Source organism: Terrapene carolina, unplaced genomic scaffold, assembly GCF_002925995.2.
Source record: "Terrapene carolina triunguis isolate 2854851 unplaced genomic scaffold, T_m_triunguis-2.0 Scaffold111, whole genome shotgun sequence".
Classification (NCBI taxonomy): Eukaryota; Metazoa; Chordata; order Testudines; family Emydidae; genus Terrapene; species Terrapene triunguis.
The window spans coordinates 7,188,255-7,205,396 of NW_020664462.1; the positions used below are offsets into that span (position 1 = coordinate 7,188,255).

A 17,142-nucleotide genomic window follows, 5' to 3' on the forward strand; every position below is an offset into this window, starting at 1 on the left:
CATCAGTGGAAATTGGTCTTAAGGTATTGTTTTTAGCTGCATATTAATAGCTTCATCATACAGGGCTTGAGGGAGCAGGCAATAGGCTGCAGCTGCAGCAAAAAACCAACAAACTAATCAATAGTCAGTGGTTGGTAAACAACAGGGCAGGTCTACACTAGAAGTGCTACATCGGCGCAGCTTTGTCTGGTGCAGATGGTCTATGCTGACAGGAGAGAGCTCTCCCGTCATCACAATTCCTCGGAGAGACGCAGAAGCTATGTCGGCCAGAGAGCATTTTCCACCGACAACGCCAGCGTGGACAGCGTTTAGATCACTGTCCTTTGCGTTGCTCAAGTGAGTGTCTTTTCACACCCCTGAGCAACGTAAGTTAGATCGACTTAAGCAGTAGGGTAGACCTGCCCATAGCAACATGGATGTTATCAGGAGAGACATTATTGGCCTCAATCTAGGCATTTTATTCACAAAAACATCCCAAAGAAATCTCCTAGGCAGCTGCAGAAGAAACTGGTTGAACAGAACAAGCGTGCTGACGTGCACTGAGAAGGGAAAGGGTAGGTAAACATAAAGATGAGGTCAGATTTTTTTTAGCCTTCAGAACGATGTTAGAAAACTTCTGGGATGGTTGTTTGTTCCTGCTGTGCTGCAATATGTTAGATCAGGGGTGCGCAACCTTTGGCACGTGGCCCATCAGGGTAATCCGCTGGCGGTCCACGAGACGTTCTGTTGATGTTGACCGTCCGCAGGCACGGCCCCCCGCAGCTCACAGTGGCCGCAGTTTGCCATTCCCGGCCAATGGGAGCTGCGGGAAGCAGGGGCCAGCACATTCACACTACCACGCCCTCACCAGGAGCACTTGCACAGTTTTCTGTGTCAGTGTGGGGCATTGTGGGAAATCTTCTGAAAGCCAGCAACAGTCAATGTAAGCAACTCAGTGTCTATACTGACACTGCGCCGACCTAACTACATCAACCTAAGCGCTACGCCTCTTGCGGAGCTGGAGTTATTAAGGTGGCGTAGCGGGCGAGTTACATTGGCAGGAGCGACATTTTAGTGTAGACGCTTACAGAGTTAGGTTGACGTAATCTGCCTTGCGTTCACCTAACTCTGTGGTGTAGACCGGGCCTCAGCAGTTGCCAGATAAGTATTTTGTGAGAAAAGTGTTGCTTCCTGTTAAGAAATGTGAGTCAAAGTGGGACTAAAGTGAAGCTGTTCACCTCCTGCCCAGAGAAATAAATAGAAGGCTTTGTTGAATTTGTTTTTATTTACCCTTGGGGTCTGCAGTCATAACTACACTGGGAAATTACACATGGTAGCAATATTTCTTGATGGGCTTTACAGATTTTGACTAATTCATCCCATACAACACCCCAGTAAAGCAGACAAGTGTTGTGCTTGAGATGGGGAAACTGAGGCACATAATGGATAGATGCCTATCGAAGGCCATAGATTGAACCAATGAGAGAGCCAGTCTTGGAATACCTGAGTTCCTGACTAATGCCACAGAATTCTAGTAAATGACAGGTAAGCAATACAAAGAAAATTTCCTTTTTTTGCTCAGACCCTTCCTTCCTACCCTTTGGCTTTCACTCCTGTCTCCTTATTAACGCAGCTTGCAGTCTGCACTGAGGCTGTCTCACCGAGAGCTAACTCTACAGTAAATCTGCACAGGCTGCTGATTCAGCAATAGAAAGGAAGAAAAGCCCAGCAACACCCTTATTACAGACTTGAATAATTTCCCTCCAAGAGCTGGATATTAATAACTGAACACCACTGGGGGGGGAGGGGGGAAATCTTCGAATCTGACATTTTATTTTACATGCTCTTTTCCAGTGAATCTAATATTTTATTTCTAGTTTTTATTTAACTGTTTATCCAATACTCCTCCAAATTTACAAATACAAAACAAGAGGGGAAAAAAATCCCAATAAAAGATCCTAAATCTCTATAGGCCCCATACTGTTTGCTTGTCACAGATATTAGTATGGCTACTACCAGGGAGCGGGGGAAGGTTTTAATGTAAGGCAACCATTTTGTGTTTTATAATCTGCTACCAAACACTTTTAAGACCGAGCTATCTGTTAAGCCTAAATAAAAAAAATTATCAATGTTTAGATAGTTGTGTGTGCATAACCAGAAGCTTATGAAATGGGTTCAGATCTAGATGTTTTGTAATTAATGTATTGTACCGATGTACTAAGAAACTTGTTTTTCAGTACATCTTAATGTCTGACATTCTATCTATATTTTTATTGCTTCTATCAGCATAGCAGCTCAGTCACCTGCAGGCCCCAGCACACTAGTTGCTGTATAAACAGACAGTAAGAGACCGTTTCAGCCCGAAGAGTTTATAGTCTAAGTAGACAAGCTAGTATTATTAGCATCCTTTTACAGATGGGAACACAGAAAATGTAAGTGACTTTCCCAAGGTCACACAGGGGATACCATGGCATTCTTTGGAATTGAACCTACATCTTCTGGGTTCCTGTCCAGTGCTCTAATCCTCAAAATGATCTTCTAATACTATGTATTAAGTAATACAGATTTGAGATCTTCTGATGAAAGATGCTGCATAAGTGCACAGAGTGCGAAACCTATGTTAACTCCCTGCTTTACATGACCTCTGCAAAGTATCCCCCTGTGGTTTCTAGCATGGTCTTGTTTGAACTTTATTTAAACACTGGCCTCTCCTAGGCAACCTGATTTTGCTCTGTAATTATTCACAAACCTGCAGTGAACATGGGCATAGTTCAGCTTGTGTTATTCTAGACTCTTGGACCTTGACTCTCCAATCTGAGCAATTTTTGGTGAGACCTGTTCTATCTTCTTCCTGTGAACCACCTCGCTTGTGTTGTGTGCCCAGACCAATTATTAGCCACAATGGCATATGTCTCTGGGCCCCGCCAGTGTCTTGTTGATTGCCTCCTCCTCCTCGGTACCCCTATAGCACTATCTAGAAGTGTTACATAAAATGGCATTGGTAATAACAATAAGTAGCAGCAGTAATAATACTTAGTTCCCTGAGGTTTTCCACTGTGCAATGCATATGCTTCTGGCTCAACCCTGGTTCTTATTTGAGCAGGGGACCTTGGAGATATACAAGTGTATTTATATGAAATGGTTGGGTCCTAGGCACATCTGTGTTAGGGGTTCCTGTGGCAGACAATATCCCGCCCCACTTGGAGTCCTCGACCTTTCTAATGGATACAAGATCTTGAAACCAAAAACACCTGAATGGAGGAAAGGCAGAAGAACTGGTTCAAGGCTGGCTGGTAATAGCCAAGCAAGGAAACAAAGGTGGTCAGAGGAGAGGAGAAGAGAACAAGTGCCTTTATTTGTGCCCATCACAGTTGGGAAGAAGAGGAAATTGAGTGTCCTCAAAGATTCATCAGCAGGGAGCAAGAGGAACTAGGCAAATGAAGCAACCAAGAATACCTCTAGAAAGAACTTCCTTATCTTCAATCACAAGAAGCCTGAGTTTAGATGATCCTATTTGAATTTATCCCAGTGTAATAAAATGATAGAGCAGAAGTGTAAGTGTATTATTGAGAGCAGAAGGAAGGTCAGGGGACAACGTGCCCTTAAAAAGATCTAGCAATCTCTCCTCTCAGTCAATAGGATTGGAGAAAACATGTCTGGGTCCTTTCCTCACCTCAGTAAATGGAGGCTTGACGCTGCCAGATACAGCTACAGACCTCTGATCTCGTAGAGGTTCCCTGCCTCCCCCAGCTTATATTTACCTTGCAGTCTTGCACACCTCACTATTAGTATACAAGGAGCATTAATTACACCTTCCTTTATCAGGGACTCCAAGGCACATCTCAGTAATCTAACTAATCAACCATCGAATGGAATATTTTACCTTCTGGATTTTCAAGCCGTGTGGCATTCAAAGTGCATCCACAGAAAACTCCAAGCATTAGCTCAAGAAATACATCTGATTGAATTATTACAGACCGTTAAAACACCTGCATTGCAGTCGCATTTAAGATTCAGTTCAAATCCAAATCCAACTTTGTGACTCATGAATTTCTTTGTTTCTCGAGTGCTTTTTGTACCAGACAAAGGAGCCGTGTTTTAAGACCCCATTTTCTCAATAATTTTATGACGACTTTGTTAACATTTCCAGTAAAAACACCCCTATTGCATTTGCAGCTGTGTGCTAAAATAAACCCAGTCAAATGACAGGGAAAGTGACAGCAGAGAGAAAAGGATTGAAGGGTGCAGAGAATGGTTGGACAAACGAAGACAAGGCACATGCAGGCAAGTCAAAGAAAGGAATGAGAGCAAGGTTGAATATAAATCTGATAAAGTGACAGCATCCATGATATCTCATCAGCTCTGACCTTGCTGAGGACACACAAAAATCAGATCCATTTATGTTAAAAGCACTTTAACCCCATTAGTAATAATGCCTCTATTGTTTGCATTACAGTAGTGCCTGGATCAGACCTGAGATCCACCTAGCTCAGTAGCCTGTCTCTGACAGCCACTAGTAGCAGATGCTTCAGAGAACAGTGCAAGAACCCCACAGAAGGCAAATATGGGATAATCTGCCCTCCACAATAGGTCTGTTCCTGGTCTCTAAGGGTAGTAGGTCTACACTGCAGCCGGGGTGTGATTGCAGCTTGTGTTAGCTTTAGCGTTAATCTAGCTCGCTCAGGTAGCAGAGCAGTGAAACGGTGGCAGCACAGGCTTCAACCCAGGCTGTACAAGCTCACCTGCTTTAATCTAGCTAGCTTGGGTAGTGGGAGCAGTAAAGCTAGCTCTGGTAGGTTTACTCAAACTGCAGTCACACTCCATGACTGCAGTATAGACATAAGCCACTCGTTAGAAATTTGGCTTAAGCCCAGAAGCATGAGGTTTAATAACTTTTTCAGTATCCATCCTAACTCTGGGATCAGGGCCCCATTGTCCTAGGTACTGTACACACACACACACACACCATTAAAGATGTATTCCATGGCCACGGATCAGCTGCAGAATTCATGCCACAGATGATGCTTCTCAAAGCAATATTGACTTCCACCTCCAAAAGAGGGGGGGCATTTCTACAATCAGGGAAGTTGCCAGGATCAAAAGCAGTCTAGAAAAGCAGGGATATGCTCAGCTCTTCCAAAATTCATGGCACGGCTGTCCAGGAGTTTCCAGATGTTCATGCTCCATGAGGCACATCCTCTGCCCTTTCTTTGTCACTTCTAATTGCTCCCACAAGCAGAGGGCAAAGTGGTAGGACTCTATTCTGTAGAGACTCTTCTACCTCCCTCAACACTGTAGTATCTGAGCATCTTCCAGTAGCGCATCACATTAACGCATAACATCTGTCACATGCGGCTTGTTCTCTCTCTTTCTCTCTCTCACCCTGCCCAGGTGACAATTGTGCATGCAGTAGAAGATTTGGGTAGGGTTTGGGGGTTAATGTATACACTGCTCTGTGTTTATGTTACAAGGGAGGTCAAAGAAAGGCACTTTGCACTTGAAGTGAAAGGTGGTGAGGTCTGTGGTGGCCCTTAGTTCCTGGAGGAGTTTGTTCCGCAGTCTTGGACTGGCCTCTAAAAGCTCTGTCTCCTGCACAGATGAGCTTTACTCTTATGGATTTCCATCGGATGAAATAAGCAGAGAATTTTTGGATATTTTTTTCCCTTTCATCCTCTCCTCAGTGGAAGGGGACCACATGGCCTTGTCTATATTTGGTATTAGCCTTGATTCTGCGATCAGGGACCAGACATCAGTAACTCAAAGAGGTTATGGGCTTATTACAGGAGAGTGTGAGGTTCTGTAGCCTGCAATATGCAGAAAGTCAGACTTTAAGGCCAGAAGGGACCATCATGATTATTCAGTCAATGAGCTGAACAGGTGCAATCTCCAAGTGTAGACAAGAAAAGGCATGACTTGCACTGGTTAAGTTCACCCTGACTTGAAACAAGGAACGCCCAACCAGTGCAAGTCATGGCTTTCCTTGTCTATCATTTGGGGTTTGCAGTGGTGTGGCTACATTGGTTTCTCATCAGTGATGGCTTTATTCTACGTATAAAAGAGGACTATGAATCCAGTCCATCCCACTGCTTTATGGAATTTACATCATGCCAAGAGATGCCAACACTCCTGTGAGGCAGGGCTATTATGCCCATTTTACAGATGGGGCACTGAGACACAGAGAGACTAAGTGACTTGACCACTAGTTAGAGTGCTAGTCTGGGATTCAGGAGATCTGGGTTTGATTCCCTGCTTTGCCACAGACTTCCTGTGTGACCTTGGGCGAGTCACTTAATCTCTATGTGCCTCAGTTCCACATCTGTAAATTGGGAATAACAGCCCTGCCTCACAAGGGGGTTGTGAGGATAAAGACATTTAAGCTTGTGAGGTGCTCAGATACTACACTGATGGGAGTCATGCAAGTACCATAGAGATGTATCAAATATCAGCTGTGTGGGTGGAAAGGCAAAACAATGCAGCATGGCGTGGGAGAGAAAGCGTTTTACCGGGCCTCTTAGTCTGCGGCATGTAAGAAGGAAATTAGTTTGCTCTAAAACTTTGCAGTGATATCTGCAACTGACCTAAGAAAGGAACCTGGTAAAATTCAGCAAGAGAATGTGAATGGCCTCCAGACATTGATACTGTACAGAGCCGAGAGATCCAGGAGTGAAGGGGATCAATGTCACATTTGATCAGAGAGTCAAAGCAGAGAGCAAACCCACTAGTACAGATATTGCAAAGCAATTTGCAGCCACAACAAGGCATACGGTGTAAATAACGTTAGTGCGATATGCACAGGCTCCAGCTTGAGAGAGGAAACTCGAGGGAGGAAAAATGAATGAATAATTAACACACAAAGAAATTATAATAAAAACTCTACCTGAGGCATAAGTCTTTCCAATAACGAGAGGGGGAGAAAAAATCAGTGATGTTCCTCTCTGGAACCCTGCAGGAGACTATAGCAAAATCTTGCACTGTCAACAAGTACAGAGCCACTGAAAAATGATATGCATAAAAGACGAGTATTCTACCCTATTAACCCTGATTTGCCTTCTGGTCGTTCATTATGCCCAAACGAGTGCCGCTCATTACAGAAGCCATAGTCAATCATTAATTATCCACAACAGCGATCATAGCAACTTACTGAAATGCAGGAGATAGTAAGCAGTGGCTTGTTGCCTTTTGACACTTACCAGGAAGTCCATTCACCTGGAAGCTCGAGATCTATTATATATTGTTACAACAACAACAAAATTCACCTTTAAAAATGAGGGACAAGATTTTTGTTTTAAAGTGACTAGTGATTTGGGGTGTTTCAATCTTTGGGTGCCCAATCTGAGACACGTGAAATGGGCCTCAATTTCTGAGCAGTAACCCACTGGAAATCAGGCCACTTTAAATGTGTCCTTTGCTGGATGTTCAATATTGAGAGTCCGTTTTTGAAAATCTTGTCAGAAGATTCCCACTTTGGGGGCCCTCGGATGGCTCCTTCCTAAAACCTTTTAAGGAATTCCTCTAGACATGCCTCTGTATCAAGGTCTGTGGAGAATTTCTCTATCTAATGCAATGATTTAAAGAAGCTATGGTCTAATTCAACCACAAGTCATTTGGCTGGATGCAGGAATCACTGGATGAAATTCTACGGCAGCAGTTCCCAAACTGTGGGTCGCAACACTGAATGGGATCGTGCCATCAGCAGATGGGTTTGCACCAATCCTAGTGTGCTAAGGACACCCTTTTGCTCTGCAAAACGTGAGCTCGCATGCACGGTGCGGGAAAGGTCACATCACATGGGGGATGCCATTATGCTCTACAAAGTGGCATCATCTGCACAGTGTGACCTCACATGTACTGTGCATGCAAGGTCACGCTGTGTGGAGGACTCCATATTGCTCTACAAAATGCTGTCCCCCATGCTGTCTGGGGTCCCAGACAGAAATAATTAATTAAAATGGGGTCATGCTTACAAAAAGTTTGGGAACTGCTGTTATATGACCTATGTTGTGAAGGAGGTTGGATTAGATGATCATAATGATCCCTTCATTATGCCTTGAAAATCTGAGTCTACAAATCTCATTGAGCTCGTCCTTCCCAATTCCTCATCTTATCTAGCATCAGCCTCCTCTCAGTTCCCTCTCCCAGCCTCACTAGCACAAGTGCAAGAGGCTGTTTGTTTGCCATCTTGTCCTGCCATCTTGAACACCTCCTGTATCTCTTCAATTCATCAGCTGCCTGTTGGATGAGACGGGGGTTAGAGCCAGGAACGGCTCCAGGCACCAGTGCAGCAAGCGCATGCCTGGGGCGGCAAGCCGCGGGGGCGGCGGCATGCCGGTCGCCGCGAAGGCGCCAGTCAGGCAGCCTTCGGCGGCATGCCTGCAGGACATCTGCCGGTCCCGCGGTTTCGGACCGGCAGATCACCCACAGAAACGCCACCGAATCCGCTGCCTGACTGCTTGGGGCGGCGAAAAACAGAGCCACCCCTGGTTAGAGCACTGTCTACGTACAGCTTCTGGATTTTGTCTGATTTTAGGGACTCTCTCTCTCTCTCTGTCAGACTGGCAACGCCATTTTGATTGTAAGGCTGGTCCTGATGTCTTTTAACCTCTGCCTTGGCCTAACATCTCGACTGGTGGCAAAGGGCTAACCACAGAGGGTTGTTAAATATTGATGATTGCCCTTTTTAAAGGGAGCACCCTAGGACAAAAAGAGAGAACTGCCACATAAGTCAAACCACCAAATCTGAATTCAAGTTGGGAGGTATGTAAGCAATGGATCACCTGGGGAGGGGCTTTGATAACCAGATACGGCTGAGTGGGGGTTACCTGACAAAGAGATGGTCTTTCACTGAATATTTGAGAGAGAGAGAGAGACTCCATGATCTGGAGAGGAAGGCATGTGCAAGAGGAGAGAAAGGATCCAGGACACTCCAGAGGACTCTGAGCTAAACCCAGAGAGCACCCAGGAATGCGCAAAAAGCTGAAGCTGGGAAATGCGTATTGGTAGTTTCATTGTTTTGCCTAGAATGTGTATTTCTCAGGATATCGAAGTAAAAAGTAATTGCATTTGGAACCCCTTACAAACCTTGTTTGTTTGTGCTTTTTCCACTATCACGTGTCCCAGAAAGGGGAACTGCAAACCCAGAGTTCCCACAAGATTCGAGCTCTGGAAAAATGACTGGCATATCTTGGGGCTTCAGCACTGGTCCTAGGGGCATGGGGCAGCTGAGCTGTGGAGCCCCATCTGTACCAAGGATGCATGCCATGAAGGCCAAAGGGAAATACAGGGCTGCTGCCTGCTGTGTCGAAGGAATGCTTGAGAGCACACAGGTCTAGTGCATTGGGACCAAACAGCAGCCTGGTGAGTGTCTGGCCAGGAGAGCAATTCCAGTGCTGTGTGTGAAATCCTGCCCCCACTGAAGTGAACAGCAGAACTCCCATCGACCTTCAATGGAGCCAAGATTTCACCCAAAATGCCTTTAGGCAGGACAGAGCCCCACACCAGGGGTCACAGTGCTGGGCTGAATCTCAAGCCGGGGAGTTTCTCTCTTTACTTTCGAATATGTGAAACTCTTTTACTGGTTACAGACACTACCCCTAGTTGGGGATTTTTTTTTTTTTTTTTCCTTCAAAGTCATTAAGTTAACGGTTCAGTGTTCCACAGTGGTATTGTAATAGCATGTATTGGACCTCATTCCATTCTTCTTGCTGTTAATTTTTTTTTTTTTTAAAGTTACCATGCTGATTTCCACACTCAAGAAAATACACAGGAAAGGGAGGCCATTTTCTTTTCATTCAAGTGACATGATGCATTAGTGCACGCCACCTGGGATGTTGCATACTACCTGGCCAGGTGGACCCTGCTGGCACGTGCTAACGTAGTGCTGTTTGAAATGGGACTATCTCGCATGCCAGCAGGGTCCACCTGGGCCAGTTAGTGCATGACCCGCTGGTGTGCTCCCAAATTTACACCCCAGCTAGTGAGCACTAACATACCGTGTAGACCAGTGGTTTTCAACCTGGGGTCTGCGGACCCCTGGGGGTCTACAGAATATGTCTAAGGGGTCTGCAAAAGGTTGTTGTTACCATAGAACTGCAGTTTTCAACTTGAGGTCTGCAGACCTCTGGGATCCACAGACTATGCCTAAGATATCCAAAGGGGTCCGTGCCTCTGTTTGAAATTTTGAAAAAAAGGTTGAAAAACACTGGTGTAGAAAAGCCCTTAAACATTTATTATTTAAAAAATACGACCACAGGTTCAAAAAGTGACTAATGCTCAGTTTTTGAGAACCTGGGCATAAATCCTGACCTCCGCTGAAGTCAATGGGAATTGACCCTAGTTTCTTATGGAAAGAGAGGTAAGGTGTAAGAGAACATTAAGAGACAACAGCATGCTCACCATTTAATCACTCTTTTGAACCTTTTAGAGCCTACTTGAGTCCTGTACCCACACTAACAAGGAATCAAAGTGAAACTTGCCTTGCCCTGGAGCTTTGCAGTTGAATATAGATTCTTTCATCTTTAGAATTGTGGTTCATATCCAGTCCAATGCCCATGATACAGCATGGGAGGAGAGAGTGGTGGGTTTCTAGAGCCGTGTAGCTTTCTTTTTCACTGTTTTCTGCACTTTTTGATAGTCTCGTACATTCACAATATCCTTTCCATGTCCCCATAATCTGATGTTCTTCTAGTGTGCTATCTTGTTTCATCTACTGTCTATACCAGCCAGTTGGACTTTGGAGCATCCAAGTTAATTTACATTGGAACAGAAAGTGAAATGTGTTGTTTCAATATTTGATGGATGCCATTGGCATGGCTTTCCTGTTTCCCAAACCAGAAACCGGGATTGGCCAAATGACGCCCGCCTCCAACAGTCTGAATTTAAACCCAGATACGAACTCCCACGGACACTAACACACAAGGAGAAGAAGCTGAATTCTGGATCCCAGAGGGACCATGGCCCATCTCTATTTTTGTTAACATCTTATATTACTAGTTACCTCTATCTTACTGCTTATGTGAGAAAATAACTTGTGCTGCCAACAACTCCCTTTGTCTAAGGGTAGCAACCAAGCTGATATTAGGAATTCAGGTAAGGAATTCCTCCCCCTGCCCAAATACAATACTATATAGGATATAATAATAATAATAATGTTGCACATATAATCCATATGCTTTTAGAACAGAGCATTTTGTCTTTAAGGCCAGAGAGCAGCCGTGAAAAAGAGGAAGAGCTTTGTTGAAATCTGTGCAGAGACAAAGGTAGGAAGCACAGCTAGAAGTGAACAGGAGAATCCAGAAAAGAGGAGCTGGTAGATAATAATAAACAGGCTCAGTATCTGCTTGAAGCCAGCATAGAAACCACCATTAAAGGCAGACAACTCTACATATCTCACACAACATTAACCTCGGAGCTGAGCTAATGAGAGCAGAAAATTCCGAGCTAGAGGGGAAGCACTGAGCATTCCCATCAGGCTCTACTGCCAGAGGTCAGTTTATCAGCCAAGAGGACATGGCTGCTGTCACATCTGCATCTCAAACCTGTAGTGTTTTGTCTATAAGGAAGACTTCCTATCTGACCAGACGAACTAGCCAACAATCAAGAGGGCTGAGTGCTTCTAGCTAGAAGCATTCACAGAGCAAACGTTTGTGTTTGCTGACTATGCCAAATTTTTGAAGCATACTACAGTTTTCATTCCAATCCGAAGAATCCAGCTGATAAACTCTGCATTTGGAGTGTGAAAATAATCTCTGAAGAAGACCCGAGGCAAAAGAATGTACATTCTTTTAAATAAAGGAGTATCAATGGTATGCTGCGTGCTGTACCTTGTGATACAGATGTTGTAAATCCATCGTATAGCAGCAAAATGTCTATACAAAAGATAGTCAAACTCCTTGACTACATTACATAATCTGATTTTAAGTAGCCTTTTAAAATGCTCAGCTTGTCTGGATGCATTAAAATGTAAATATCTAAGCAACTGTGTAGCATTCTGTATTCAAAAGTTACTGGGAGCTATTAATAAGGCTGGGATTCAGGGTTTAAACACAATATATCCCATGGACTCGCTCTATGTAATGTTTTCCGAGCAGGGCCGGCTCCAGGCACCAGCTGAGCAAGCAGATGCTTGGGGCGGCCAAGGGGAAGGGGCGGCACGTCGGGCTCTTCGGCGGCAATTCGGCGGAGGGTCCCCGTCCCTCTCGGAGGGAAGGACCTTCCGCCAAATTGCCGCCGAAGAAGAAAGCGGCACGGTGGAGCTGCCGCCGATCGCGATCGCGGCTTTTTTCTTTTTTTCGCCGCTTGGGGCGGCAAAAACCCTGGAGCCGGTCCTGTTTCTGAGAAGTCCTAAGAAGTCACTACTCTAGTAAGGAGCTGAACTGAAATGCATGAAGCAGTGTGGCAGTAGCTGTAAGTAATTTGCTACAGCTACATCCTTACCGAGCATCTTTCACCCACAGATCTCGTGATACCTATAATTCTTGAATACAGCTCAAGAGTCTTTAAAAAGTGACTAGTGCCTTTGGGTGCCCAGCTTGACACACCTTAAAGCCATGGTTTTCAAAAGGGCGGGTGCTCAGGACTTTCTAAAAAGCAGGCCCCATTTTAGGTTGTCTCAAGTTGAGCATCCAAAAATGGAGGCCTCCAAAAACATGAGTGGCTCGTCACAATCTTGACTGCTGTTTTAACCCTGACCATGTTCCTTTATGACCCTGCCTTCTTCTCATTTACAAAAAGGGCGGTGAGCATCATTCTACCCCCATCTGCCCTAGACGCTGAAAGTGGTTTAATAGCAGCTAAGGGGGAAGCTGGAGCACCATCAACCATTGTCAGTAACAGGCCCTTCTCCTAGTGTGGGCTGACAACCCCATGCATTTAAAAAACATGCACCCGCAGTACGCCATGATAGAGACATGCACCCATTGTTCCTGGGATTCCATACCAGAGGAAGGAGCACAAGAGTGAAGAAGCAGATCTTCAAGGAGATGGCCATCTTCTCCTAATCGATATGTAGCCAATCTGTAGCAACTTAGAGCTGTTCTTGTGGCTCAAGCACACACCATCTGCCGATCCCAGTGTCGCTGTCTTCAAGACACAGCTCAGGTCTCTGCAACGAAACAGTATGAGGATTATAATAATGAGAAATAAGAAGGAGAGTTGCCGGAAAGAGGAACAGGCCTGGAACAGAGGTTACAATACCTAGATTGTGAGCTGTGAAAGTCAAGAGCCAACCTCTTGTTACTGGTGCATACAGCTCCTAGTACAACAGGGTCCTGATCCTTGAATGGGGGAGGGGGCATGGACACTATTGTGCTACCAATAATTTGGAACAAAGGCAACTACTGAAACAATGTAAATGATAAAAGCTAAACACCTCCAAAAATAAGTAAAGGGACTGAATGTAACAACTGGTACAAGGCCAGGGACTGAAGGGGCATGAACACTGAACTACCCAAGGACTGGACTGAGTCCCCTGATGGACGTACTGGGGAACTTTCACTTCTTGAGCTGAATCAACGGGCTAGACTCTTAGATCCAGTGAAGTCATCACCAGCTATGTCAATTGACAGCAGCTGGGAATCTGGCCCTAGTTCTCTGGAGATATATGGAAGACACAATTTCCCTGGGCCCTCAGTTTGGCATACCATTCACTAACATGACCAAAAAAAGAGGGGGGGAAAGGGAAAATCTAACAGAGGGATCGAAGATAACACAAAAACGATATACATGAGGGGAGAAAAAAGGAAAGAATTAAAAAATGAATACCAGAATCATACATGTTGTGAGGAGGAAAACAGTTATTGTTACAAAAGAAAAGAATGCAGAAAAAAGTGTGGGCTAAGTCTAGTAAAAGGAGAAATAAAAGGAAGATGGGGAGGGAAACGGGTTGCAAGCAACAAGATAAATAAATGAATGACAAAGATAAATATGAAATAACTCTCCAATCGAGGGCTGTTCAATATTCCTTCCAATTTCAACCTTGACTGCAGCTTGCTGGCAAAATATCAGCATTCAGGAAGCCGAGAGCCTTTCATTTAAAAAAAAAACAAAAACCCTGTCTTCCTACATTAGTCATCTCAGTCCAGGCCTCAACTAAATGGAGGAGGAAAAATGATTCACAAAAAACTCTCCATACTCACCCTCCTCCCTCTCTTCCCTCCCGCCTTCACCTCGCTCTCTGCTCAGGTACTGAATTTAATTACTTCTCCACTGTCTTCCTGGTGTTTTATCAAATAATGAGAGAGAGATAAGACCTCAGCCAAGGAGGACAGAAAGTCCATCCTGACATTTAGCGGTGAGGAGGTGGAAAATAAGAGTCACTCCATTAAAAGGAGCCTGTGTACATGGGAGCCAGGCAGAGGCAATGGCTCAGATTGGATTTCAGATTGTTAGCTGGTAATTGGTTCTCCTGTGGGCAGCCTTGGCAGAGAAGCCCAGAGAGGGGTATGGAGACGGATCTCTACCCTCTTACTGCAAGACATGAGGGATATTGGGAGGAAAGTGTGGGAGAAGATTGAAGAGCTGCTGATGACTTACTGACCTGCATGGCATTTAGTTACCATGGTAATGCATGCATTAGAAATATGCTAGTTACATGATGGATGGATGGATGGATGGATGCTCTGTGTTAAAATAATGGCCATCAGGACTCTATTATTGTAATTACTTTAAAGAGATGATGAACCAACACTGCTAGAGGCTGGAGTCCTCTATGTAGTGCCACACCATGTTTCTCACAGACAGTGGAAAATTTCCCTACAGCCCTATGTTAGCAGTGTGTGTGTTCTCCATTCCCCGGCCTCTCTGTAGAGAAGGCCAACAAAGTGGCTAGGTTTTTGTGCAAGTGAGCCATGGAAACCTGCCCATCACAAACTGGATTGAGACTTCCAAATCTAGTCACCTAGGCATTAGACAAGGACAACTTTCAGTTTCTCATGACCCAGGGCCCCGATTCTCCAACTGAATCCACATGGGTGGAAGCTTGCACATGTTAAATTCAATAAGAATTCATGGCATTGCCAGCGTCCATCCATGCAAAATTCCCCCTGGCTGATGTAGAGTTAAGAGCAATCTAGAGTCAAGGGCTGCCTATCCCCCAATTCAACTCTAAACCATCCGTTCACCCTGCTCTCCAGTATTCCAAACCAATCAGCTTTACACAGCACTTAAGAAAACAGAACAGTCCCCCGGTGAACCTAAGACACCCCCATTATCTGGCTTTAAAAAACAAACATGATTTGTCAGAATTCCTTCAACCACATTTTGAAACCAATCCTCTTGCCATGTCTTACACACACACACACACACACACACACATATACACACACACTCGCCTAGAGCAGGGCTGAACTTTTTCGGGTAAAACTGTTTTTCACTGAAAATGCAAACCCCGTGTTGACAGAAATACACAAATTGGTGTAAAATTCATCAAGTTGTTTTGATTCGAAAAATCTATAAACATTTTTCCAGAACAATTGACATGTTTCATTTTGACTTTTTCAGAATGAACCTTTTTTTTTTTTAATTCAAAATGATTTTTTTCCCAAAATTTTCTTCAGTTTTATTTATTTATTTTTAAAGGTTAAAGCGCTAAAGCTAAATGAAACATTTTGTTTTGGGTTAAACGAAATATTTTGTTCGGTGACCTGAAACAATATTTTTTGATACAGCCAGTGAGCCAAAAAAAAAAAATCTATTTGCACATCTCTACACATGACTATTTTCCAGCTTTATTTTATTGTGTATTTTTTCCCCTGCCTTTGACTTTTTTTTTTTTAATATGCGGTAGGAGTCTACAACAAGGCAAGCAGAAAAACTGCACAGCAGTCACTCTTTGTAAAGGCCTCCTGTTTGAAACCCCGGTTAATGGCTAGAACTGATCTCTGCTCACTTTTTTCCATAGGGAACCCATGGTAGGAAGGAAAACAATAGAGCAGCACACGCTTAAATTAATCGCCGGAAGCCATTCAACTCAAACATTTCCATAATGCACACTCCATTTATAAGAGAAATGGGTGTTTTCATTCCCCTTCTTGGAAATATATATTGAGTATCTCTATTTCAAAAATGATAAACCAATATGATGGAATGAGGGACATCTGGAAAACCGTCATGCAGAAAAATATAGGGATGACAATGATACCATAACTATAGTGACCAGGATCAGCATTTAGACTGGCACGCAGATATCACGGTGATGGGCAACCTCATAGATACATAGAAATCCATTTATCTACCTTAAGTTTTCTAATGACACCCCTCACCACAGTACCTAATGCACCCTTCATGTAAAATCCCGAGAAATAGTGAAGACTTTAGTGGATATTATGGAGTGTCTGGAACTTCTCCCTTTACAGGATCAGAACTCTGCTTGGGGTAGGGTTTGGAGGTTTTGTTTTATTTAAATGATTTTATGATCAGTAGAAGGGGTGTCAGTGTTGGGAGTGTCATTTTTAGGGTGGACTGGCTTTTGGATTGATACCAAAACAATATTTGCCTTTCTTGGCTGGATCCGGACAAACAAGATCAGAGCGAGACAAAGAAGAGGATGGTCTTGTGGTTAAGGCACTAAACAGACTTGGGACATGTTGGTTCAATTTTCAGTTTTGCTGTAAATTTTCTGTGTCATTTAATCTCTCTTTGTTTCAGTTCCCCATCTTTCTCCCACCATCTATCTGTCTTGCCTACTCTTGTAAACTCTTCAAGGCAAGGAATATTTCTTACTCTGTTCATGTATGGTACCTGGCACAACTGGGCCCTGATCAAAATTGGAGGGTCTAGTTTCTACTATAATACAAATAGATAATAAATAAAATAATAGCGCTACAAATAGTATTAATAACATTGTAAAGTTACAGATACAAAGAGCACATCAAGTAAGTCCTGGTGAAACGAATACCATGTGAATGCCTGGGCAACTCAATCTCATTGATGAAGCAGAAGAAATTCATGGAAGAGCAACAACAACAGAGGGTGAAGTGACTAATGCACAAGGAGCAACTAAAAAAAAGCTTAGTTTGGCCAAATGATGACTAGAGGGGCTCATATGTGGTGATAGTCTACAAGTATCGCCAGGTGTAAGAACTAAGCAGTGAGAGGGATTGTTTAGCTAAAGCCAAGGGATGAAGCTGCTAAAAGAAAAACGAGGTTGCATACCAGGAAAAAAAAAAT

The 17,142-nt window shown here is 43.9% G+C and overlaps 1 protein-coding gene across 6 annotated transcripts in view; it reads right to left on the reverse strand.

The window, feature by feature from the left end:
- ADCYAP1R1 (ADCYAP receptor type I) overlaps nucleotides 1–17,142 on the reverse strand; it is a 171,572-nt gene that overhangs the window by 115,095 nt on the left and 39,335 nt on the right. For all 6 annotated transcript variants that reach the window (XM_026652153.2, XM_026652152.2, XM_024196806.3 and 3 more), the window contains exon 2: nucleotides 12,914–13,078. In XM_026652153.2, the coding sequence (XP_026507938.1) occupies nucleotides 12,914–12,964 (51 nt within the window). In that variant the 5' untranslated portion in view covers nucleotides 12,965–13,078. The remainder of the gene's footprint in view (nucleotides 1–12,913; nucleotides 13,079–17,142) is intronic.